The 26,792-nt window shown below is 41.1% G+C and overlaps 2 protein-coding genes across 2 annotated transcripts; both read left to right on the forward strand.

Moving 5' to 3' along the window:
• The first annotated feature begins 6,707 nt into the window (after nt 1-6,707).
• Nucleotides 6,708-15,587, forward strand: BCL10 (BCL10 immune signaling adaptor). The gene is made up of 3 exons (XM_063136821.1): nt 6,708-6,848; nt 9,641-9,929; nt 12,782-15,587. Exons 1-3 carry the CDS (start codon nt 6,777-6,779, stop codon nt 13,141-13,143), a joined length of 723 nt encoding a protein of 240 aa, XP_062992891.1. The 5' UTR covers nt 6,708-6,776; the 3' UTR covers nt 13,144-15,587.
• A 4,224-nt stretch (nt 15,588-19,811) lies between these two features.
• C1H1orf52 (chromosome 1 C1orf52 homolog) lies at nt 19,812-24,915 on the forward strand. Its single transcript, XM_063117797.1, has 3 exons — nt 19,812-20,120; nt 20,862-21,069; nt 24,306-24,915. Exons 1-3 carry the CDS (start codon nt 19,839-19,841, stop codon nt 24,392-24,394), a joined length of 579 nt encoding a protein of 192 aa, XP_062973867.1. The 5' UTR covers nt 19,812-19,838; the 3' UTR covers nt 24,395-24,915.
• Nucleotides 24,916-26,792: the final 1,877 nt, after the last annotated feature.

Raw genomic sequence — 26,792 nt, forward strand, 5'->3', positions numbered from 1 at the left:
CCACTTTTTAAAAAAATGTCCAAATTCAGATTTGTGCAAATCGCAATTTGTGCAAATTCCCAACAGAGAATATTTATGGCAATCATGATTTGTGCTAATATGCAGCTGTAAATAGCACAATTTGCATAAAATTGCCAGCATAAACAGTCCTTTATGTCTGCAGTTTTATACAAATTGTGCTATTTAAGGTGGAGATTTTGTGCAAATCACAATTTCTGTAAATATTCCCAGCCATGAATTTGCACAAATTGCAGCTCATGGACACACACACACACACACGACATGTGCGCTTGCCAAGTGTCCATGACCCATTTGGCAGTTTGCCCTGCACTTACACCAGGGTCAGGCAGCCAGCAGGAGTCTGGCGAGCAGACCGCAAACAAGAGCCAGGGTCATTCAGTCATCCCTAATTTTTATACTGATTTACTATTGTTCGATACTGACTTTATTTTTATTTTTAGCATTACTATTTTAATCACTTTGTTATGGGAGTTTTGAAAACAAATTTATTAATAGTCTTTAAATACTTAAAATAAAGAGAAGGATGTTTCAGCATATGCTCCCTTGATCCTTCCTTCTCCATTTTGCCACGCACTAAACATGGTGTCCAGTAGGCCACTCTTACATGATGCATGTGGGTTGAGTTTTATGTTTATGTTGCAGCTTTCAGAAGACTTCTACTGGATACTCAATAAAACCTCGAAAGAAGTGTCATCAAAAAGCTACTCTGGCATGCTAGAAGGGAGATTGTATGTGAGAGGCTAGTATTTTCCACAGTTCCATCTTGGATTAACAACTGCAGAAATGCATAACCTTGAGTCGGTCTCATTGTACAAAGATGAGAGGAAATAAAAAACAGATGGTTCATTTTATGATGCAAAGTAAACTTTTATGCGGAAGAAAACAGACATTAACAATGGCACAAGCAGAGATGAAAGCTGTTACCACATTTCCAAGGAAATAACATTTGGAGAACAATCTAAGTTTATAAATGTTACAAACATTTAAGCAAAAATCCCACATCCTTACCGGACTTTCTTCTTCTGGAGTCTTGCCAGATTTACAATGGGCTCCTTTAGACGGTGAACATGTGATTTCGAACTGAAAACTTCCTTTCTCAGCAATGTTCTGTATGTTCAATGAAACAGCACCATCTAGTGGCTGCATTATAGCACACTGCTGATATGCCACATTAATTTTTATTTCAGCTTATCTCCAAACTTTTTGAAAGTGGGATAAAGAGAGGAAAGCATAAGAGACATCCTGGAGATTGATGATGTCATGTAAAAGACCTGCAAACTTCCTTGAGTGACCAATCATGAGTACACAATAAATCACTCATGTAGAGAAGCTCTTAAAGGTGTTTGCATGCATTATAAGATTTTCCTTCAAAGCCTGGCACACATTTAAAGGTGATTTTTGATTGCAGTGAAGCCATAAAAGTTAATACTATCCAGGAGCAATCAAGTTGCTGAATAGGTTCAGATGACATGTTACAGCTCGCATTGGATGATTCAGCCCATGACTAGCCACAGTGTTCATAGGTGACAAGTTGCATATCCAACCCCTGATTGGGCATTGCCCTGTTGTGTGAACCGGGTGAGCATGGGATAAGCAACCATCACATAATCCTAACATGGACTATGCATATTAAAAATTGCAGCCACATACCTAAACACACTGCAGCCTCACTGTGGGTAAAACTGACAGAGCAGTGACAAACCCAGTACCTTCAAGGTTGGGTGAAGGCGAAGATTGATGGGGGTGGGGAGTTAAGTAAAGAGCAATGAATATGAGATGTAAAAGACATATATACAGTTGTCATTCTGAACAGTCTAGTTTCAGAGTTCCTGTCATCAAAGCCAGGCCAAGAAAAGAAGTTGGTGGAGGAAAAGCTGCAGAAAAGAGCAACCAAAACCATCTAAGGCTGAAGCAATTCCATGAGGAAAGGTCATAACATTAGGGGTTCTTTCACTTAGAAAAAGGGTGAGTAAGGGGAGACTGTTGGAAAATCACACTCTGAACCAGAGTTGAGCAGAAGTAGCAGCGGCTCTCAGTTTAGGACGCAGCAAAGACTCAAGGAGGCAAAGGATTCTTTGTAAGTTAAAAGCAAATCCTTTACTGACAGTTGAAATAATTTAGTTATGGCAGCACATATACAAATACTCACAGACGATCAATACACAGCAGCATACATCAAGATGGGGTAAGATGAAGAATGAAGAAGCATGAAAAACACAGCTACTTATATAGGCAGTCCTGTACAATGATGCAATCACTAATTGATTAATTGCAGAAAATGCTTCCATACAATAATTCAATAATTCAATAAGTGTCCAGCTGAGACCTTGACATTTAAGGGAATTGCACGTTCTGCTGACTCCTCATTTTCTTCAGGTCTCCAGGTAATTGTAAAAATAGTAGGAAAAGGAAAACCAGATCCAATCCAGGATCCATGGTAGAGGTGTTTAAAATGGTAGAGGTGTATAAAATTATGCATGGTGTGAAGAGGAAGAAAGTGCTGTGGCAGTCAGCCGAGGCTGAAGTACCACTGCATGCCATTTTAGTTGAAAGGGGGATTGGCTTATGTTTTAGTAGCAGTGTTTGAACTATTCAGATACTGATTTGGGGGTGGACACAGCCAATGAGGGCAAAAGAACAGTGAAAAGACCACCCCTTCACTGCTCCTCACAGTGCATGATATGCTCACTTATGAACTATCTTGAAATAAAGTTGTTGCAAATAAACCCTCCAAATTCCTAAATAATAATTTGAAAGTGCTGTTGTTACACTTGTGTGCATGTTTCCCTTAAGCTCAGAAAAATATGTGCAATGTGCTCCATCTTTACTCCATGGGTTTTTGGAAACTTTAGAGTCCAGATACATGTCTGGTAACGGTAGCGGCCAAAGAAATTTAAGGTTGTTTTCAAAAGATGGTATGAAAAGAAGGGGAGAAAAGGCAGTTTGTAATGAGATTGAAATTGGCTCCTGGTTCTGATTTCCTTATTCAGCCCAGAGCTGCATGAGCAGCCTGAACAAGGAACTGAAGTTTAGACACCTTTAAACCCTAAAATTAACTTTGGGCCACACCAAATCATATACCCCATGTCTCTGGCCCAAGGCTTTGTTTTTGTGCAATGAAGCTCTTAGGCTGACACTTAGGAATAAGGCATGGAGAGATTGCACTTTTAAATCATCCTTGGCCCCCCTTGTAGGGACAACCTAACTCTGGGTGGCTGTCCCCTATAAGGTGCCCCAACATAAACTTTGGCACAGTTATTCCTATTTGTGCAAATCATTCTCAAGGACTATGCCTCTGCATGCCAATAATTGCCAATATAACCATGAATAAGAGCTTTGCACCCTGAAATAAATTTTGGGCCATCACCCTTGAAAGTGACTTGCATGCAAACAAAACTTTGGATACAGTGCTAGGACACCCCCTGGGGGGGGAGTCTTCTGGTGATGGGACAGGAGAGTATGGGAAGGCCCAACACTTAATCTTGGGGTGCAAAACTCCCTGTTCCTTATTCAAAGTATATTGGCAATGATTGTCTAGGGGCATCTTGTTTGGAGGTCATGCAAAACTGAAGGTTATTTAAATAGAAATAAGTCCTACAACTCCCAGCATCCTCAGCAAGCCATGCATAGGATTGTGCCCTAAAATACAATATAAAAATATATATATAAAAACACTAAAACACAATTAAAACATGGATTTTAAACTGAGAGACTCAGTACAAAACAGCAGAGACCTCTAGTAGGCACTCATTAATTAGCTATGGTTCAAGTTTGCTTCAAAAGCACAGCACCAACACATCTCCCTAAGTGTAATGTCAACTTTTCAGAATGAGGCTACCATTACATCAGTTTTATTTTTCATTTATGGAATTATCAATCTTCATCATTTTCCTCTATATTCAAACAGGAATTAACACTGTTTATAGATTTAAACGTCTCCCTCTCCCTCCCCTTCTCTCTCTCTCTTACACACACATGCAGTCCTGTGGCACCTTAAATGCTAACAGAACAATCTTCTAAATATTTACTCAGAAGTAAGTCCCATTAAGTTCAGTGGCACTCAGAAGTAAGTCTCATGAAATTCAATAGTCCTGTTAAATTCAATGGAACTTTCTCTCAGGTAAGTTGGTATAGGATCGCAGCCTAATAGATTCTGGATGCAATCTTATACACATTTACCTGGAAGTAAGTCCCATTGAACTCAGTGGGGATTCGTCTGGGTAGACATGGATAGGATTGTGCTATTTTTGTGGCAAATGCCTGCCCAAACTTTGAGATCAACAGCTGAGTCCCTCCTCATACACCTGCCTGTGAGAAGAACTAGGCTGATGGGCTTGAGTGAGAATGGCCCGACATTTGGCTTTGCCAACAAGGGTCCATCATGCCTCATAGCTGTAGGCCCTTAACAGAGTCCAAAATATTTATTTTTCGGTTGCGTTCCCTCAACAGGATATTATGAGGGTGCTAAAATGCAATGGATTTAGCTTTAATTATTTATGGTTTTTACTGGGCAAGATGGTGGGTTTTTTTTGTTTTTTTTTAGTGTTATTGCTGGTTCCTATTAGTGGTTAATTTTGGTCTTACGGTTTTATTGTTTTGAAGTTTGTCAACCGATGAGACCACATCACGCCAGTCCTTTTCCAGCTTCACTGGCTGCCAGTCCAGGTCCGGGCCTGATTCAAAGTGCTGGTATTAACATTTAAAGCCCTAAACAGCTTGGGGCCAGGCTATCTGAAGGAACGCCTCCTCCCGTATGTACCTGTCCGTACCCTAAGGGCATCCTCAGGGGTCCTTCTCCGTGAGCACCTGCCAAAGGAAGTGAGGCAGGTGGCTACCAGGAGGAGGGCCTTTTCTGCTGTGGCACCCTGGCTGTGGAATGAGCTCCCTAAGGAGGTTCGCTTGGCACCTACGTTATATGCTTTTAGACGCCAGGTGGAGACCTTTTTATTCTCCCAGCATTTTAACAGTCTATAAATAAATTTTAACTTGATGTTTTAAATTTGTAATTTTGCACTGCTGCTGTTTTTATCTGGTTGAGCTTTTAAATTGTATTTTATATTATGGTTTTATACTGTTGTTTTATACTTTGAATGTTTTTAATTTTTGTGAACTGCCCAGAGAGCTCCAGCTATTGGGCGGTATAGAAATGAAATGAAATAAATAAATAAATAAACAAACAAACCACCCAGAGAGCTTTAGCTATTGGGCATTATAGACATGAAATTAAAAAAAAAGTTTATGGCTATTTATATTGATTGTTGTAAGCTGCCACTTTACTCTTACAGGCGGCCTATAACTATTCCAGTCAAATAAAAGACCACTTCATGTATCTGCTGAAGTGGACTCCAGACTACTAGAATTTATGCCACAATATAAACAAGGCTGGCTGGCCCTAGCATCAGGCAGAGTGGGGCAGCTGTTCCTTCTGAATCCCCTGGCTGTTCTCTGTTGAGAGGACAGCTGTATATATGCCATACAATCTCTCCTGGAACCCCTAAATTCACCTGTTTGTTCAGATGCCAAGGAAGACGCTACCCTGTCATAAATATTGAAGTAAGATTCACCTGCCAATCCAGCCAGTTTCTGTATAGGGAATTGTCCTTTACCTCTAGCAGAAAAACGTTTTAAGCCAGCTCTGAACATAACTATTATTAGTCTTCAAGGTGCCACAAGTTTATTAGTAATTTTTTTGCTGCAACAGACTTACCCCTCTGAGAGTTAGCTTTATCATCACTATCCTGCCCAATACTGAAGCAGGATTTACATATAAGGGCACACAGAGGGAAATCCCAGGGTAGTTTCTTCAGGTGATTCTGTATTTCCCATTTCAGTAGCATTAGCTACCTGACAGTGTATTCCTATGCAAGTCAACTCAGAAAAGTCCTACTGAGTTTAAACTCCCAGGTAAGTATGTATAGGACTGCAGCCTAAAATACATATTTCATTTAAGGGCCTGTTCATAAATGATTACTTGGAACTAATAAACAATAATAATAATAATAATAATAATAATAATAATAATAATAATTTATTAAACTATTATAACAATACATAATAATAATAATAATAATAATAGGAACTACTCCCTCACACAACGCATAAACTATAAGATCCGCTACCAGAAGCTGTAGTGATGGCCACCAATTTGGATGACTTTATTTTTATTTATTATATATTCAATTTTTAACCTTTTTTAATTTTTTAATTTTACAAAAAAAATACTCTAAAAGTGTATGCTTTAAAAGGGGATTGGACAAATTCATGGAGGAGAAGGCTATCAGTGGCTACTAGCCCTGGTGGCTATACACTTCCTCCAGTGTACACCAGTTGCTGGGGATCATTGGCGGAAGGGTGCTGTGTGGCACTCATGTCCTGCTTGTGGGCAGCTACGGTAGTTGGAGACTGTGTGAACAGAATGTTGGACTAGATCTGATCCAGCATGTTCTTAATAGCACACAAAATAATAAATAAATATGAAATTCACTGAAGAGACTTTTAAGGAAGAAGACAGCAGCAGCCCGCATGCGCGCACGACACTTCAAGCGAGCATCTGCCCGAACAGGGCTCGCCAGAGAGTGGGCGTGGCTTCGTGGGAGCGAACTCGCTCACCTCGGTGCCGGAAACGTCGGCGAGCCTCTTCGGGAGTCCGGCTTCGGCCCGGCTTCGCGTGCTCAGCCGCTGAGGGTTCCCTCGCGCCCCCCGCCCTCTCTCGCGACCGCATTTGCCCTTCGAAACCGCACTTCAGTATTTCCGCCATGGCGGACTCTGGAGTGGCAGTTCCCGGGCGGTCGCTCACCGACGACGAAATGGCGGAGGTGAAAAAGGAAGTAAGGCAACGAGGCGCCTTCGCCGCGGGTGGCAACGGGCAAGGGAGGGAGGGGGGAGCTCTGACAGGAGGGCGGCCTGGATGGGTCGTGAGGTAGCCTGGGGCGTCCTTGGGGGTGGGCAGCTTGGGGGAAGGGGGCGCTGCGTAAGAGGGGGGAATGCAAGGAGACATTGGAGGTGCAACCCCGACATTTAAAATGCAAGGAGACATTGGAGGTGCAACCCCGTCATTTAAAAGCAAAGTGCCCACCTGTTTGATACAATAAAGTTTCCATGGCGAGGACCTGAGATTGCTCTTGCACCGTTTCGAGTACTGCTGGCGTTTTTCCAGCCGGGCTGGGAAGAGAGCGGCACCTGCTGAAACCCTGCCTTTTGTAGGGCTTCCATAAATAGAGTTGACCAGCTTCAGGGACGAGCTTTCGCCCTCTGTGCCACTGGCGGATGAGTGGGATTTCTAGGATTGGGCACCGGGGGGTGGGGGGTGGGCTTTTTGTTACGAAACCTTTCAGGGACCAGATCTCTGGTAGAGTTTATGCAGACGATCCCAAGTTCCATCCCTGGCATCCCCAGTTAAAAACAGCTGATGGGAAAGATTTTTGTCTGCCTGAAGAGCTGCTGCCAGTCAAGAGTCGATAATCTTGTGCTAGATGGGTAAACAGTGTGGCCTTGTATTAGACAATTTCCTATATTATATTTAGCTTGCTTGCTCTTCAGCCCCATGCCCCTCCTCATTTTCTCATTTTAGGTAGTAGGGGCTGAAGAAGGGGCTGTGTTGTAAATGAATATGGATGAGAGAGCTGTGAACCATAAACATCACTTCCCAATCTCTGCTTCCTGAGGCATGCTCTCATACAATCAGCACGTCTGATGGCAGCGTCTGTAGGGAACAGGGAAGGATGCTACATCTGCTTGCTCTTTGCTCAGAATCACAGTCTTGGGGTGGAGCTTGTTGGGGATTTAGAGAAGGAAGGTCAGTCAACTAAATGGCATGCATTATGCCCCGTTCACAAATTTCTACGTAGGAGTTTCTCCTGGGGTGTTTAAAGGAATTCCCCTCTTTGGTAGTTGAGTTTGACGTGCATATGAGTCATCTTAGTGTAATAAACTCCGTGCTGTTTTATCCTGCTATAAAATCCACATTTACAGTGCATGAAATATACAATGTTTGCTCAGAAACATAAATCAGTCTCTCTTTCCCTCCTCTCCTTCCCTCCCTATCTGATCTTTTAGTCTGTATTTATTACTTTATATTGGAACATTACCAAAGGGTAATAAAGTTAATTCTTGTTTCTGGAAAATTTCCTTTTTTTTGTTTTTCCATATTAAACACTTGGTGATATTACACCTTAATTGAAAACAAATATGAAACTTCATGAAGAGTGAGGTTGTCATTTTGCTTTATGAACACTGATTGATGAGATGGATTTGTTATATCATCCTAATTGCTTTAATGTGTATACTGCTTTTTTACATAGCAGCTAACAATACAAGAACAGGAATGCATATACCCGTATTTCTTCAATTGTAAGACGCCATCGATTGTAAGACGCACACTAATTTCAGTACCACCAACAGAAAAAAAACCCTAAGACACACCCGCGATTCTAAGACGCACCCCATTTTTAGAGATGTTTATATGGGGGGAAAAGTGTGTCTTAGAATCAAAGAAATAGGGTAATAGAATCATAGAGTTGGAGGGGGGCATTTAAGGCAATCAAGTCCAACCCCCTGCTCAGTGCAGGAATCCAGTTTAAAACATCTCTGACAAATAGCTGTCCAGACTCTGTTTGAATACATCCAGCAATGGAGAGCCCTCCACCTCCCTAGGCAGGCAACTCCATTGTCTGTATGCTCTGACTGCTAGGAAGTTTTTGTGATATTCAGCCAAAACCTGCTTTCCTATAACTTAAGCCCACATATCAGAGCATCATTACAGTAAACAGCTTACTACGAATTCATTTCAGAACATAATGTACCAATCAAAACATCCCATGAAGCTGATTGGTGGGAGATTCAGGACAAATAAAAGGAAGTACTTCTTCACACAGGGCATAGTTAAATTATGGAACTCAATACCACAAGATGTAGTGATGACCTCCAATTTGGATGGCTTTAAAAGGTGAAGGCTATCAATGGCTACTAGCACTGATGGTTGGGTGCTATCTCCAGTATTCGAGGCAGTAAGCCTGTGCACACCAGTTGCTGGGGATCATGGGTGGCAGGGTGCTGTTGCATCATGTCTTGCTTTGTTGGTCCCTGGTCTACAACTGGTTGGCTACTGTGTGGTCATATTTTGGTCATATGTGTCTGCTTCCGCAGGAATCTCCCAGCCTTCTGGTGAAGCCTTGTTCCTTGTACTTTCTCCTTCAAATATTTATTTGTTTATTATGGTATCCATTTAAAAACAACAGTTCTGGGGTCCATTAAAAACAAACAAACTTAGCATTGTTAAATGCTGTTAAATGTTCGTCTGATGGCAACCTCCAGCAGGCTTTTTTCTATTGTGGTGCTGTAGATCCGGAATACCTTGCAAAGATGACCTTACCGAACAGTCTTTCATGCCTTCTAGAAAAAAAAGGATGCCCTTTTTGCCTTTAACCCTACCCAGCATTGGAATGTGGCCCCTGAGAGCATCTCCAAAATGAAATTCGGATTTCAGGTTGAGAGAGGTTCTGTACCCCTCTTTCAGTTTATCACTCCTGAATATTGCATTTGCTGTTTATAGTAGCACATAACCTAATTTACAAGATGATAAAATGCAGCAATTGCTAACACGGTCTTATCTTTACGCTAGGTTTTAGAACGGCTGCGTCGCTATCTATGTGACAAAATAATTGCAGAAAGACACTTTGATTATCTACGTTCAAAGAAAATACTCAGTAGAGAAGACACTGAAGAAATTTCTTGTCGAACTTCAAGTAGGAAAAAGGCTGGGAAGTTGCTGGATTACTTAGCGGAACATCCAAAAGGACTAGATGCTTTGATAGAATCTATCAGATGCGAAAAAACACAGAACTTCCTATTAGAAAAGATAACTGATGCCATCTTGAAAGCAAAAAATGAAAAACTTGAAAGCCTTAAAGGTAATGTTTAATAATTGAACAAAGTGTGTATTGTGGTGCAATCTTATGGGTTGGTTCCTCTGAACTCTGAGGCTTCCATGCATCCAGTGGCCTGCCAAGGTCTGCTAGCAGAGTGCAAGAAGCAACAGAAGCAATTTTCACTACTCTGTCCTTATCTGTTTTTCTTTTCTCTCTAGATAGGTCTCTGAACTGGTCTAGAGAGAGTGCACTGGCAGGGCGATCCGATTAGGGCTGATGAGGCCATAGGATTCCTCGTAATCCTGCCGTCTCCTCCCTTCACTCCCACCAGCACGGCCTCTTTCTGACCTCACCAAGGCCGCTTTTCTACCCCTGGGAAGCATCCAACATGGTTCTTTTAAAGTGGCTGGAAGGGGTTGGGAGGAGGGATCTGATACTGGAGTTCCCTTCCATGTTCGTAGCAGTGTTTACAGCCTCAGAGCTCTGAAGAATTCTATGGTCCTGGTGACACTCACCTGGGACCATAGGATTGCTCTCCCCATGTATTTCAAAAGGCTTCATAAAAATTTGTCACTATACATGCTGATCTTATACATGCTTCCTCATAGGTATTTTCCACTGAATTTAGTGGGACTTACTACAAGTTAAGTACGTATAAAAATGCAGCCAAAACATTCTGCTTTCTTTCGGGGCCACCCTCATGTTTGTTTTTATCTGTCAAAGTGTTTCTGCTCCTTTTTCTGTTGCATATATCCTTCAGGCAGCGTCTTTCCTTCAATGCTGCCCACGTATCTCTTAATCCCATGTCATCGTCCCCACCAGTTTTTACCCACACCACCAGCTAAATAACATGATTTTCCAATCAGGCTTTGATCCTATAAAATTGGAGATGGGCAATTTGTGGCCCTCCAGATGTTTTGGCATGTAACTCCCATTATCCCTCACTATTAGCTCTGCTGGCTAGGCCTGATGAGAGTTGTAGGCTAAAACATCTGGAGGGTCATATGTTGTCCAACACAGTACAAAATGAACCAATGCACAGGAAAGACAGGAAACCACCAGTAACACCAAAGTTCTACTTTTCCCTAGCCAATAAGACCTACATGTTTGAAATCCCCTATTTTCTCAAATTGAATGTTAACTTGTATTTTGTAATGTTACTTTGCCTTGACTTTATAATCAACATTTACCTTGAAATATGGAGAGAGAGATGTTTACTTCTCTAATTCACATTTTTGAGAATATTAGCCAAACATTGACCCTGTTCAGACAATACACTAAGCCACTGTGGTTAAGTATTTTGAGGTAAATGTTATGGCTTAGCGTGTCATGTGAACCATTCGCAACCATGGTGACTACATAACCACAGTTTAAACACACCCACTAACCATTTGCTGAAAAGGGGTTAGCAGCCTAACCATAGCTTAGTGTGTTATCTGAACAGGCCCAATATTTATTAACCTGAACCATCTGCCCGTATTTATTGTTTCACTTCCCTATAATTGGATTGATAGAACTTTTAATTGAGAAAATAGTGGAATTTTTGACTTCTTTCCCTTGTAGCAAATAAACCTGAAGTGTCACTTCCATGTGGTAAAGTTTAAATAATGACTTCAACTTGACATGCAGGAATAAGTATTAATAAATTTGCTATGATTTTTGTAGTTGGGTTAACCATTTATTGTTTTGATAATAAATGGTTATAGGGAAGTACCATACACCCCCAGCTGTGTTTGCTTTCTCCGTCTTTCTTCTGGGTCCAACTTAAGATGCAGCAAACATTCCAATATGTACTAGCCTTTGCAGTTTAGCTAATGTAGAGGCCTTCTCCTTGCCACTATACCTTCCCTTACAACCTGTGAAAGCAGGGCAGATTTGTCATGTGAAAAGGAAGCAGCTGCAGTAATTTGGCCAAATTTGTATTTCCTCCATCCCCTGAAGTAGGAACTGTACATGGGAACTAATATCCTGCCTCTGCATGCATGGACCCAAGATATGGTGATCAGCCCATATTGGAAGAAAAGGAGCATTATAAATAAAACCAACATAAATAATAGGAAAATAATTTGGCTTAGGGCTGAGAGCTTTAAAGCTTTATTTACAGGTTAAATCAGTGTTTCTATCCAAAGCTAGCAGATTATTTATTTATTTATTTCATTTTTATACAGCCCAATATTTATTTATTTATTTATTTAAAATACTTATATCCCACCCTATATCACTAAGATCTCAGAGCGGCGTACAGATAAAAACATACAGTATAAAACAATAAATATACACAGTTAAAAACAAATTAAACCATAATCCAAGTTAAAACAATATATAATTTAAAAGCAATAGATGCAGTTAAAACAATGTGCCAGTGAGTTTAACCATCAAAGGCTTTGTTAAAAAGCCATGTTTTTACTTGGCGTCGAAATGGAATCAATGTTGGCGCCAAACAGGCCTCCAACGGGAGGGCATTCCACAGTCGGGGTGTCACCACAGAGAAAGCCCTCTCCCTTGTCCCATCATAACGTATATGTTGCATTGGTGGGATGCGGAGAATAGCCGAAGCTCTCTGGGCGGTTCACAAAAGTTCTCATTTCAAGTCAAAACCACACTGGCATTCCTTTTTGCAATAAGAAATAAATAACAGGGAGTGTTATATATCCCAAATTCCCTATTGATAAAACTGTATTAACATTTCAATAATGAGAGGTATTGTTTTTAGCTAAACTCGAAGTTAGAGGAAACTCTGTCCCTTCAGTATTCTCAAAATGCCACCTTTATTGAGATCCAGGGCATATCTACATGCTTGCACAATGATCCATAATATGGCAACACTTAACAATTTCTCAGCAACCTTTTGTAAACAGCACATAATGCAAATAATCTAATTTATTCTTTTACAGGACTGAGTTGTAGTAACTGTATGACTTCAGTATGTGAGCAAACAAACAACCTCTCTAGGTCACAGTCAAATGAATCTAATTTCTTTGAAAAACAAAAAGACACAGAAACCACCTGCCTTCATCCAGAAGAATATAGTACAACTGCTTTTGTATCTGCCACTTCTCTTTGTTCAATGAATCTACCTATTACGGAGGTTGGGAATATGGAGAACTCTGGTTTTTTGGCTACCCTTCCTGGACCTGGAGATTCTGGAGCACCACCTCTTCCACCACAAATGCAGAATGAACAAGAGGAAACATGTACCACCTCAAGTGACAATCCATTCTTGCCTTTACGATCCCGCTCACTTCTTCCACAGTGATATTCTCCCTTGGTTAATCTTAAAGATTACTATGTTGGATTCCTTGTAGAGTTTTGCAATTAATGTTTCTAAACTGCAATATCACAATGGATCTAGAAAGTGCTGAGTAATCTGCTTTACTATTTTAGTTGTGTGTTTTTTGCTACTTTTATTGATTAATGCAACCTTATACATGTCTACTCAAGTATTGAATAGGACTTACTCCCAGATGTGCTTATGTATATAGGATTGCAGCTTGAAAGGCTTTTAAAGGGGTTCTTTCCCTATTCAAAAACAAAATAGCAAAAATGATTCTGACAGAATATCTAAAGGGGGTGTTAGAGATGTTAAAACTGTGTTATTTGTACAAAATTCATATTAAAGAGAATAACTTGATCATCTTCACTATGACAGCTGTTTCATCTAGTAATTATTAGAACTTGCTCAAACATATACCTGAGAACTTTGTAGAGGTTTCCCTAATTATGTGAAGTGTCATAATAAGGGAGGTTTAATACAGAGGGAAAACTGATAAATATAGGGAAAGTGGTGCATGGTTTCTTACCACTCACTGTTGCTGGCATTACATTGGAAGTAAGTTTTCACTTGTAGGATGTAGTATCCAAAAGGAAATGCCACCTGAAAAACACTTTATCTTGCTGCAAGACGACAAAAACATTGAGCTCTGCTTGATTAATATCGGCAGAAAGGAAAGCCCTCATCAAACAGAGTTTGGTTTAGTTTGGTTTGCATCATTGTGGTTATGTGCATAAGGATTGCATGGTTACCAGTTTTTGTATCATCTGACTGAATAATGGTGTTCTGAGTTGCCTTTGTTTTAATTACATTTCATGAGGAATTACGTCTGCACTTTAGAAGATAATGTTTGACTTAAGTAATGAACATTCAAAGCACTTTCACACTTTCTTAGTTATTGTAGCCTAAGATATGTGTAATATAAATTGAGTTTATTGGGGCTTACTTCTAAATAGACACATAGGATTGCACTGTTGGACCCCTTTACCATGTTTAATGCATTTCTAAAATGAAAAGCCTCATTACTCAAGGTGAAACAATGCTGTATTGCAGCCATAATTTCTATCACGCAGTCATAGGAAGTTTAAGTTCCCCTTGGATTGCTAAAGGGTTTCTCATAGCTAGATAACAGGGGAAAGGTGTAGGAGCCTTGTTGTAAAGTTACACCTATGAGTAGACTTCCAGTATTTACCATGCTTAACCCCGTTTTCTACTTTAATATTATTGATGCTTACTTTTATTGAGAATGTATGATACTCAACTTCTTTGAGAACATCTGACTTAACGAACATGTGAGAATCTTTTAAATCATAGGTTTATGGAGTACATTCATTCTCTGGGCATTATCCACATAGCATTCAAATTGTTTAGTTTTGGCTATTCTTTTCAAATCTGTAGAAACTGTATGTCTGCTTTCTGGACTTCACTGAAGCACTGCCCTTTATGGTTTAAAAGTAAGATTATATACAGCCAAAAGGAATGTAGTCTTCTGTAGGGCCTCTGAGATACCAACAGATTATAAATGTATATTTGCATTTGCATTTCACAAGCCATTGGATAAAAATGTGCAATAAATTACTAGGTTTAATTACACTAACTGCCTTGTCCTATGCATGTTTTACTCAGAAGTAATTCTAACAGCATTCAGTGGAGCTTAATCCCAGAAAAGTGTGTATAGGATTACAGCCCAATATTTTAAGATAATAAGAGTGATAGACAGTTATATGTAATGCATTGGTTTCTGTCTGCCTTAAACTCAAGCTCATCATGCGGCTATTATGTTCTTACAGTGCGCCTGAACTCAGCTTACTTCCTCTCAAACTTCCATGATGATGTTTTACAAGAACTTCCTTTATATGATTGCCTATTCTAGTAGTTGTGCACTATAAGCAAATCCTATGTTTACACAACGATGATCTAATGATCCCCATTATTATGTGATGTTTCCCTCTGAAAAATTTCATGGCTTACTAGGTATTGGAATTATATAGGGGATTTTTCTTTATCAGGCACTTGAACACTTGAGGTCTCATAGTCTGGATGCCTGTGCGGAACTATTGGACATTGGTTTAAAAAACACCAGAACAAATATTAGTTCTAGAGGAAGGCACAGCACAAATCATTTGAGATTACAGATGTTGCTAAAATACATAACTTCTTAGACCTTTTCTTAATTTAATGTGTGCTACAGTGTACATTGCAGAATAATCACAACTACTGTTGCATTAAATGGAGATCTTTGGGAATGATTGTACCTTTAAAATGTTTGAAATAATATATATTGTTACTGCTTTTATATAAAAATACTGAATTAAAAGTTTGTTGGTAACTTTTTGCTAATTATTTAACTTCACAAATATTTAGCTAGGTTTTAAAAATGGGCATTCTGAGTAGCATAAATTTCTAATAAACTCCACTGATTCATTTTATCTGTATGCTTCAGAATCCTCTTTGTGGCCTTAAACAGGAGCATAGGCGTGTGCAGCACATTTCATTAGGGTGTGCACCCTTCAAGGCCCCGATTAAAGCAGTGGGGGGAGGGCAGGAAAGTGCGTAATTCTCTCAAGCATGCTAATACCCACCATTACCATGCCCGGGGGAATTACACACTTTCCGGAGGCTCTGAAAAGCGCTTTCCCATCCTCCTTAAAGGCCTCGTTTCAAAAAATGGGAGGGGGTAGGAAAACCAGGTGGCTTTGGAAACACTAGGGTGTTCCTGGGCACACCCGGCACACCCCGTGCATATGCCAAACGTCTTCAGCCCAAAACACTTCTGTTTGAACCATGGTCACTAAGAGGCAGTCTACTCTTCATATCAGATACTGGGAACATATAACAAGAGAGGCTAATTTCCTTTGTGCCCACTTTGTGGAAGCAGATATATCCTTGGTCTCATGCAGTGCATCAGTTATATTTTGGTGCCTAAGGCCAGAAAATCTCCCCTTAAAAATAATAAACTGATAACTTGATTCCATTTAATGGTACCCATCATTATTGGCCCAAGGCAGATATGGTGAGAAATGTTGGGATGAGAGACATCTGGCTCTGGTGTTCAAATATATAATGTTTGTTTATGGAAAATAGATGACTTCAGGATGGCAATCAAAGCTTTGGGTCTATTGTAGGGTGTGTAAAGTAACAGTTGCTGTTTTGGTCTCAGAGAATGGAAAAGAGGCTATAGCAATTTCCCCCAACTTGGTGCCTACCAGTTGTTTTGGCCTACAACTCTTAGCTGTAATTCATATAGCCAATAGTGGAAGTTGTAGGCCAAACTATCTGGAGGGCCACAAGTTTCCCACCCCCATTCTAGAGGAAAAGAAAGTTGTAAATGGACCTGAAATGGTAAAGAAATGCAAAAATGCAGTCTATCAATTCAATTAAAACGTAAATACCGTATTTCTTCGATTGTAAGATGCCATCGATTGTAAGACGCACACTAATTTCAGTACCACCAACAGGGGAAAAAACCCTAAGACACACCCGTGATTCTAAGACGCACCCCATTTTTAGAGATGTTTATATGGGGGGGGGAGTGTGTCTTAGAATCGAAGAAATAGGGTATATGCAAAAAGAAAAGCAATGACCATTCACAACTGCAGGATTAAGAACATCAGAAGAGACATCCTGGATCAGAACAAAGGTCCATCTAGTCCAGCATTCTGTTCACACAGTGGTCAACCAGCTTTCCACAGAATCCCCCAAGCAGGACATGAGTGCAACAGCACCCTCCTGCCATGTTCCCCAGTAGCATATAGCCATTGAAAGCCTTTGCTTCAGGAATTTGTCTAAACTCCTTTTAAAACCATCCAAATTGGTGGCTATCACTATGTGTTGTAGCGGATAGTTTCCTTTTATCTCTCCTGAATCTCCCACCAATCAGCTTCATGGGATGACCCTAGATTCTAGTATTAGAGAGGAAGAAAAATATCTCCCTATCCACATTCTCCACACTATAGATAATGGTGCTTCAGCCCTTTGATTCCTTTAGTTGCCCTTTTCTGTACATTTTCCAACCCACGGGTATCAAAACTTCTTTCAGCCTGAGGGACAGATTTAATTTTGGAGAAGCACTTGGGGGTTGCCAAAAGCAAAATGGCTTGGGGCAAAAATACCACCATATTTTAGCTTAAAGCTCTTACTGCTAGTAACTAAATCTTACAGGAGGCTTTTCAACCTTTTAGAGCATGGAAGAAAAACACATGAAAGTTAGGAAACCATCAAATGACCAGCAGTCGGGAGAAAGGATACCTGGCCATCTGGGAACCTCACCAGATTGGAGTGGGACCCAAGGTGGGCCTTCATCTGGCACACAGCCCTGAAGTTCAACACTCCTGCTTTAGCCATAGTCAGCCTTATTTCTGCACCTGGCTTAGTGTGGGAGGCCTTGCAGGTATTGGGTCGATGGGGCTCTGTGGCATCACTGCTGTCTAGACATGACCACCAGTTTTGTTCTCAGCGGTGCACAAAGGCCGAAGCAAACTACAGCATCTCAATATTGGCTGCACTTGCAGGAAGTGTAGTTGGCTACTAGGGTACTGATTCATCCTTGTTGCACACAGCACCAGCAGTGGTGAGAAAACACCCTTGAAAGGGAAGGAGAAGTTGGGCACGCAAGAACTCTCCATGGTTGGGACAGCACATGTAATGGCATGCAGGAGAGAAGGAGCTGGGGAACTTTTAATTCGGAAGACTAGACTGAATATTTAGTGCATGTTTCAATTCTCATTGTAGTACATTATTTTTTGGATTCTTTAACATTCCTGAATCCCACTTTGATTTTATATCAGGTTTCCAGGGGGCTCTGCCCTCACAGTGTGGCGTCATTTTTTGACACCCTAACTGCTCTGCTGTTTAGGCAGCTTTTCTTCAATGGAATAATATTTTTAAAGTTCTGTTTCCTAATTGGGATCTGCTGTTAGGTTTGGGTATGGTGGTTCTGCTTTGCTCTCTCACTGGGGCACATTTTAAAGTCACACATTACTTGGGCACTCTTTTGTTCATTGCAGTAATATTTTAAAACCCAAAACAGTTTTCCAAGAATGGACAGGGTTTTAATCAAGTTTGGTTCTTGGTAAATAGCTTCCTCCTCCGCTGCACAGTCCAAAGTTTGTACAGGGGTGGCAGAAGGTCATTATACAAACCAAAGTCAAAGGGAAATGTTCTGAATTACCTTGCACAATGACATCTCCCCAGCATTCCAGAACTGGGGAGAGAAAGACTTTAACTGCAATTGGTACAGCAATTGGTATACTCAGTTTCCAGTAACAAGGTTTTCTGCTACCCTTGCAGAATGTGTACAAAGGAGAACTGGAAACCATATTTGAACAACTTATTTTAATAACTGGAATACTGCTCTTGAGAGCAAAATGGATTTTCCAGGCCGTGCTCATACAAATTTCTCATTAAGAGTGATGTATGCATGGGAAGAACAGAAGTAGAGGTCAGGTACTGCACAACAAACAAAATGGGTTGGGAATTGTTTTATATATGCCCATATTTACTGAAAGCCTTACCTAGGTGCTGTGTAACAGGAGAAAGTGTTAAGTTCTTTCAATCCAGATAAAGGTTTTCCTGGAGTTCATGATGTCTCTCATGTGATGTCTGAATATAATACTTGTCTGCATTACTGCTGTCAAATTCCCACTTAGGAGGATTTTCTGCCACTCTGTGTGGGCTTCTAAATGCACGTGTGTGCACAAAAAAGGAATATGCACAGGTGTGTTGTAGCAGTATTTGCATTACAATCACACACCAAAGCCAGCCTGCCCCAGCAGAATTTCTTGGCTACCAGGATAATTTTTCATCCATTTCAGAGGTTTTGCCTCCCATTCCTTAATTTGCCCATGTCAAATAGCAGAGGGTGATGCAGTGGGAACCTTGGCTGTCTGGCTAATTCTGTCTGTTTCCTTGGCACGCACCCTAAATGTGTGTGTGTAACATTCTGCCCTTCATTGCCTACTGTCCAGTCTCTTCTACCACAAATGACTGATAATTTGTCCTTACTATTTCTTGAGGGCTTATGTTCAAAATTAATTCTGTGTGGCTCTGAGGTAAAAGTCCCAAGGGTGGTTTTAGGTTACAATCCCACACAGGTGGGAATTTTTATTTATTACATCTATATCCCACCTTTTCTCCCATGAATTCAAGGCAGCATCCTCATAACAACCCTGTGAGATACCTTAGGCTGAGAGACAGCTGATTGCCTAAACCTGGATCATACGTAATTGATCACATGCCTATTAATGTATTAAAATGTGCAGTTGATGCATGCATGTTTTGAATTACCAGAGTTGGAGGATCTGATATCTGCTGTAAACACTGGATTTTGAAAAAGTAGATCTTTGAAATAGTAAGAACTACAAATTTGAGTTTATGATAGTCTTCTTCCTCTTCCTCTTCCTCCTTACTTTCCCGCAAGGAGCTTATACGGTTCTCCCCTGTAGAAGCTGGCAGGCAGGCCTGTGCTTAGCACGTTGCTAAGCAGAGGGGGATTATTCCGGGCGGAGGCGAAGGTCGGATGTGCGGGTAGTAGCCAGGAGTGCCCACTCTCCCCACGCCGCCCTCTTCCTCCAGGGTCAAGGCGGGAGAGGGCCTTCCCGCATATGCCACAGACCCGGAACTTTCCCCTTCGCGCGACCCAGTTTCCGCGGCCGGGTGTGTCGGTTGCACCAGCCCCCGCCATGGCAGCGGCGGAGGGAAAAGACCCGCTGGGGTTTTTCGCCGCTTACGGGAGCGACAGCAGCTCGAGTGCCGGCTCGGATTCCGAGGGCGAGGAAGGGTCTGGGCCGGGCCGGGAGGCCAAGTCCACGCAGCCGCCGCCGCCGAGGGGGATCCCCGAGGGGAATCCGCGTTTGCCCGGGCCCGACGAGCTCTTTCGCAGCGTCAACCGGCCTTCCTTCCTCTATAACCCGCTGCACAAGGAGATCGATTGGGAAAGCCGGGTCTTGCGAGCTCCTGAGGAGGTTAGAGTGGCGCGGGGGCTGGGAAGGGAAGGGAAACTCGCTCGGCGGGGAAAGGTGGTGCGGAGGGGCTCGTGAAGCAAGCCGCAAGATTTGGCTTCAGACCCAATGTGGTGACTAAATAGGTGTATTCGTGCCTCGTTGGGTGTATGGCTGTACGAACGGGTTTGAGGAAGGATTTTTTGTTCTTTTTAGGGAGGTCGGGTCTTTTTCTTTCATTTGCTCGCCTTGCGTGGCTAAAACGGCTTGCTAGGAGTCGGAGCGTTTGAGCCTTTTAAATCCAGTTACACCAAAGGCAAAGGTTGATGATGATAATAATAATAATAATAATAATAATAATAATAATAATAATAATAATAATAATAATAATAATGGAATACTTGACTTGTTTGACGAGGTTTGCTTACCTGCTAGTATCGTCAATAGAAATCTTACTGATCCTATTTTGAATCAGGATAGATTTTTTTCTCCCTTGTTGTTATTGTTTTTCCCTCCATTTTTCCTTGTAAAGAGTGGCTTAGCTTGTTTGTTTAAACTGATTCTAAATGGCCACGGCATTGATGATATGCAGTTTTATTCATCCATCAGTGCCATTGTAATTTATTATGAGTATGCTATATTTTCAGATACAGGAGAAAGTAGTGTATGATTATATCCATGCCTTTAACACGTAGAAAAAGATGTCTTCTCTGGACCTGATGTTCTGGTAGTTTAGTGTTTTAATCTAATGTGTTCCTTCAATAGCCTCCTAAGGAATTCAAGGCATGGACAACAAATGCTGTGCCACCCCCTGAGACTTATAGTGTCAAAGAAACAAAGCCTCCACCTCCTCCTGAACTTGATATGGCAATCAAATGGTCTAATATGTATGAAGATAATGGTGATGATGCTCCAAAGCATGCAAACAAGATTAACTTCTTACCAGAAGAAGAGCAAGAGCAAGTAGAATCGGGTAATATCATCTAACTTTATGAATAGAGAAAATAATAACTGTTGGGTTTCTTTGTATGTGAGTACCATGATGTGAATTATTGTTCCCTTTGAAGGTTTAATTTTCCTATTTTCTGTTGATCTTGATATGTGTAGTACAATTTTGAATCCACTCATAAAATTTGCCAGCAATACATCCCATGGCTCTTTACATGAAGCACATATTAAAGGCAGCGTATTTTTTCTATTACAATCTTACATCTGAAAGTAGCTTTTAATTGTTATGGGATGTGGGGTAATAGGAAGTACAAGGCACTTCAGCTCCCTGTTCTAGAGTGACCATATGAAAAGGAGGACAGGGCTTCTGTGTCTTATAGAAAAGGGAATTTCAGCAGGTGTCATTTGAATGCATGAACACCTGGTCAAATTCCCTCTTCATCACAACAGTTAAAGCTGCAGGAGCCCTGCCCTTTTTTGTATCTGGTCATACTAGGCAGGGCTCCTATTAATTGTGCTTTTTCACTTTTTAAAAGCAGTGAGCCTAATTTTTTACTGTTAAATGTTGTTGTGGCTTTATTCCAGAACTCTAGTCTTTTACTAGACTATTGGATTGTCCTTCAGTGCAACTGCATTTTTAGTGTCATTGCAATATTTACATGTTCTTATTAGTGCAATTACCACATTCAGCTTCATATATTAATGTTTTCCTCCGTGCTGACCCTCATTAATTGGAGAAGCTGACAAGAAAAGAAATCTTAAGGCACAATCCTATGCATGTTTAGAGAGAAAAAAGTGCTACAATTCCCAGCATTGCCCAGTCAGCAGTGCTTAATTTTTATGCTTAAGAGACACCATGTTCTTCAACAAAGGCCAAACTACATATAGGATCATAGAGTTGAAGGGGCCTGTGGTGTTGGTGCTTAGAATGTTGACCTGAGTGGGTGGAGTTAAAATGTCTTAGGAGGGGGGAGGAGTGATATATAAGGGAATGACTGAGGGGATTGTGGGAGACTTTTAGGTACTCTTAGAGTCTTTAGCCTTTAATGCTGTGTGTAGAGTACTTGAGTTCTGGAGAGTTTGAGGTTCAGTGTAGAGAATGGTGTCTTTTGAGTGGGGGTGCAGATAGACAGTTTGTGTAAAATAAACAATACTGATAATAAAATTCAAGAGTGAATGTCTGTGTGGCAGGAAAGTGTGTATGTGAATGGGTGAAAGGATTGGATGAGAGGTTTCAAAAAGGTTTTTAAATGTTTTATTTTGAAACAAAGCTTGTGAACTTTTAAAATAAATTTTAATTATTTTGTTTTAACTACCACAAAAATCCCATGTGTCTGTTTGGCATTTATCATCTGAAGTTTATTCATTTAACACCCACTCTGACAATAATTCACCTCAGCACATATAATTCACAGCACATTATTTTATTATTGAAATCCTTCTTCTCCACTTAACCCCTTTCTCCACATAGTTTGGAGAAAGGCGGTGTTTGTCCCTCGTCTCAGGCGTATCAAGTGGTGGTGCTTGGCTTGAGCAGGGAGCGGCTGGGTCTGTTGTTCAGGTCTGTTGTTCGGGTCTGTGGCAGGTCATTGTAGGCCATTTAATCTCAATATTCTACTCAAAGCAGGAATTTTTAAAATGTTCAGTCTTTTTAATCTAATCTTTTAAATCTTTGTAAACCGCCCAGAGAGCTTCAGCTATGGGGAGGTATATAAATGTAATAAATAATAATAATAATTAATAATAAATCTAAAGCTGGAGTATCTCCAACAGATAGCCATCTGTCCTCTGCTTGAAGACCTCCAGCAAGGGAGAGCCCACCACTGCCCTAGCAACCTGGTTCCATTGTCGGACTACTCCTAAGCCATGGGGTTCCGCAGGGCTCTATCTTATCCCCTATGCTGTTTAACATTTACATGAAGCCGCTGGGGGAGGTTATCCGGAGATGTGGACTGAGGTGTCATCAATATGCGGATGATACCCAGCTCTACCTTTCCTTTTCATCAAACCCAGGTGAGGCAGTGACTGTTCTGAACCAGTGCCTGGGCACGGTAGTGGACTGGATGAGGGCTAACAAACTGAGACTCAATCCAGACAAGACGGAGGTACTGTTAGCAGGTGGTTCATCTGTCCGGCGAGGTGATGTTTGCCCTGTCCTGGATGGGGTTGCACTCTCCCTAAAGGATCGGGTCTGTAGTTTGGGGGTGCTCTTGGATCCAGAACTGTCACTTGAGGCACAGGTGAACTCAGTGGCAAAGAGCACCTTTTATCAGCTTAGGTTGATATACCAACTACGCCCTTATCTGGACAGAGATAGCCTAGCTACAGTTATCCATGCTCTGATAACCTCTCGCTTGGATTACTGCAATGCGTTATACGTGGGGCTGCCTTTGAAAACGGTCTGGAAGCTTCAGCTGGTACAAAATAGGGCAGCAAGGTTATTAACAGGGACTGGCTGGCGAGATCACATCACGCCAGTTCTTTTCCAGCTTCATTGGCTGCCAGTCCAGGTCCGGGCCCAATTCAAAGTGCTGGTATTGACATTTAAAGCCCTAAACGGTTTGGGGCCAGGTTATCTGAAGGAACGCCTCCTCCCATATGTACCTGCCCGGACCTTAAGATCATCTACAGGGGCCCTTCTCCGTGAGCCCCTGCCAAAGGAAGTGAGGCAGGTGGCTACTAGGAGGAGGGCTTTCTCTGCTGTGGCACCCCGGTTGTGGAACCAGCTCCCGAGAGGTCCGCCTGGCGCCTACACTGTACTGCTTTCGTCGCCAGCTGAAGACCTTTTTATTCACTCAGTATTTTAACACTTAATTTTAACTTAAATTTAAATTTTACTGTTTTAACTCTGTATTTTAATCTTATATCAACTTTGCTGCATGGTTTTATCCTGGTTGCGCTTTTTATACTGTATTTCGTAATTGTGTTTTAACCTGTTGGGTGTTTTACTGTGGTTTTAATTTTTGTGAACCGCCCAGAGAGCTTCGGCTATTGGGCGGTATAAAAACGTAATAAATAAATAAATAAATACTTTACTCTACTGTAACTTAAACTCATTCCTGCCTTCTGTGACATCATCGAACAAGCCTTTGCCCTCTTCTAGGTGGCAAGCCTTCAGATATTTGAAGAGAGACTATCATGTCCCTGCTCAGTCTTCTCTTCTCCAGGCTTAAACACACCCAGGTCCTTTTTTTAAGCCCATGTAGCCTTTGAAATCTTTAGCTTACACACAGATTTACATTTACAAATGTTGTCTTTTAGCTGAAGATGATGAAAAAGATGAACCAACTTCATTTAAAAAACGCAAGCTAGATCCTGAAGAACAGACAAAGAAAAAGAAGCAGCGATGAATTAAACGAAATCTGACTTCTGAAGCTTTGGTATTGAACATGTTGGACATCTGTTGGACGTCACTACTGGAGTAAGAGAACAAAAAACAAAAACAAACCCAGCTTCTCCAATAATATAGCACACTTAAGGATTCTGTAATTTTGATGATACCTTTATTATACTGGAAATTGTAGGATGGTTGGTATTGTTGTATATGTCATACCTATTAACCCAAAATGTTTAAATTAGAAACCTTTTAAAAGGAAGCACAACTTCTTAGAATATTATGCTAAATATTTGTGCTTATGCGGACTATGAAGCTTCAAAGTATTCTGTTCATCCGTGAAACTGATAAATGTGAGAATTGTTTACTAAACCACCATTGTGATAGAAGTTTTTTTAAGCAACACCCCCCCCCCCCCCAAGAAATTACATTTTTATAGAGGAAGTTTTGAACAATGCATTGTGGTGATGGTGATACTATTTTGAAATATATGTAAAGTATGTAAATAAGTCACTGAAATAAACTATATGTTTGAAAGGGTTTTTGGTAACCTTACATAGGGGAGCAAAAAAGAGTTCTAATAGACATAGTCTGTATGATTGGAAAAGCTATTTGGGATCTCTCCTATTTCACATTCCAGTATCTAAGGAAATTCTGCTCTCACCATGAAGGCACCTGGAATGGAACTGCAGGAAGTTCTGGCATCAGACATGTCCTACCATGGGTCAAGCCAATAGCCCTGTTCATATATTCTGTTTCTGGCTATTCTCAACATATAAAGAGAAGGAGCACTCCAGCCCCACTCCTTTCCCTTTTCACTCTCAACTTGTGGAGGGGGACTATCTGAAGAGGAGAGCTTTCTATATCTCTGGGTTCTCCATGGGAGCCAAAATGCTGATTTTCCAGTGCTCAGGGTCATGTCGAAAGCCTTCACGGGTTCAGGAGTCTCTTCTCTTCAGTCAGTCTCTTTCTCTCTGAGCTGAAGGTGAAGTCAGTGTGCGAGGAGAGATGGGGCTGGAGTGCTCCTTGCCTGCTGAGTAAAACCAGAAATGTCTCATCTGAATAGGGCTGCTATCAGTGTTGGTTGCAAAGAAAAAGGCACATAGATGGATGAAGTAAAGATGTCTGTAGATAAAAAGGCACTGGCTCCTCCCTATAGTTTGTTGGGTGTAGAAATCCGATATGTCCATATTTAACTCTGTACTTTCATAAGCCTGAATTTTCTTCAGATGAAGGAAATCTCTGTGCATTTCAATCTCTGACTAAGATCCTGCTTGGTCCAATATAATTCCAAGTGCTACCATGTAACTCAGAGGTGGGCAACTTGCGTCCTTCCATCCAGATGATTTGGCCTATAACTCCCATCAGTCCTGGCCAGCATAAACAATGGTGAGGGATGTAGGAACTGTAGTTCAAAACATGAGAGGGCCACTTGTTACCCACCCCTAATGTAAGTGAAAATGCATGTTTCTCTGTATGCTCTCCATCAGACATTTGTTAATGGCAACAAAACAAAAGACAAGTACAGTCTTCCCTGCTCCCACTACACACAGTTTGTCACACATTTTGCTGCTTTCTTGTTTATGTCAAAAAAAAAAAGCCCAAGATACTTTTGGTACTCAATGCTGGTAAAAATATACAATGTGATCCCAAAATAATTGATAATTGTTTATCCTTTAGAGATACTCTCAGCCTAACTCTGCCTAATGCTAAGGCTAACCCTGTCTGTTTGAATTTAATTGTCTAAAATTGTATTGCAAACTTTTGAGATCCATCAGGAGTCTTTTTACAGCAAAAAATAAAACAGATCTTATATACCCCCTTGGGGTAATCTGTATATAGGTGAGGTATAAATTAAACCTAAAAAACCCCCAAGATTATGGCAACCAGCTTGATTGATAACTGACAAATAGAGGGAGAAAACGTGGAGGCAGTGACAGACTTTGTATTTCTGGGCGCAAAGGTTACTGCAGATGCTGACTGCAGCCAGGAAATCAGAAGACGTTTACTTCTTGGGAGGAGAGCAATGACAAATCTTGATAAAATAGTTAAGAGTAGAGACACCACACTGACAACAAAGGTCCGCATAGTTAAAGCAATGGTATTCCCCGTAGCAACCTATGGCTATGAGAGCTGGACCATAAGGAAAGCTGAGCGAAGGAAGATAGATGCTTTTGAACTGTGGTGTTGGAGGAAAATTCTGAGAGTGCCTTGGACTGCAAGAAGATCAAACCAGTCCATACTCCAGGAAATACAAGACTGCTCACTTGAGGGAATGGTATTAAAGGCAAAACTGAAGTACTTTGGCCACATAATGAGAAGACAGGATACCCTGGAGAAGAGGCTTATGCTAGGGAAAGTGGAAGGTAAAAGGAAGAGGGGCCGACCAAGGGCAAGATGGATGGATGATATTC

This window comes from Elgaria multicarinata, chromosome 1 (genome assembly GCF_023053635.1).
Source record: "Elgaria multicarinata webbii isolate HBS135686 ecotype San Diego chromosome 1, rElgMul1.1.pri, whole genome shotgun sequence".
Taxonomy (NCBI): Eukaryota; Metazoa; Chordata; class Lepidosauria; order Squamata; family Anguidae; genus Elgaria; species Elgaria multicarinata.

Coding starts and splice junctions, on each gene's coding strand:
- BCL10 (XM_063136821.1), top strand. CDS start 6,777: ATGGCGGACTCTGGAGTGGCAGTTCCCGGGCGGTCGCTCACCGACGAC. Junction 6,849..9,640: donor TGGCGGAGGTGAAAAAGGAA/GTAAGGCAACGA, acceptor TCTTTACGCTAG/GTTTTAGAACGGCTGCGTCG. Junction 9,930..12,781: donor AAAACTTGAAAGCCTTAAAG/GTAATGTTTAAT, acceptor ATTCTTTTACAG/GACTGAGTTGTAGTAACTGT.
- C1H1orf52 (XM_063117797.1), top strand. CDS start 19,839: ATGGCAGCGGCGGAGGGAAAAGACCCGCTGGGGTTTTTCGCCGCTTAC. Junction 20,121..20,861: donor TCTTGCGAGCTCCTGAGGAG/GTTAGAGTGGCG, acceptor TTCCTTCAATAG/CCTCCTAAGGAATTCAAGGC. Junction 21,070..24,305: donor GCAAGAGCAAGTAGAATCGG/GTAATATCATCT, acceptor GTTGTCTTTTAG/CTGAAGATGATGAAAAAGAT.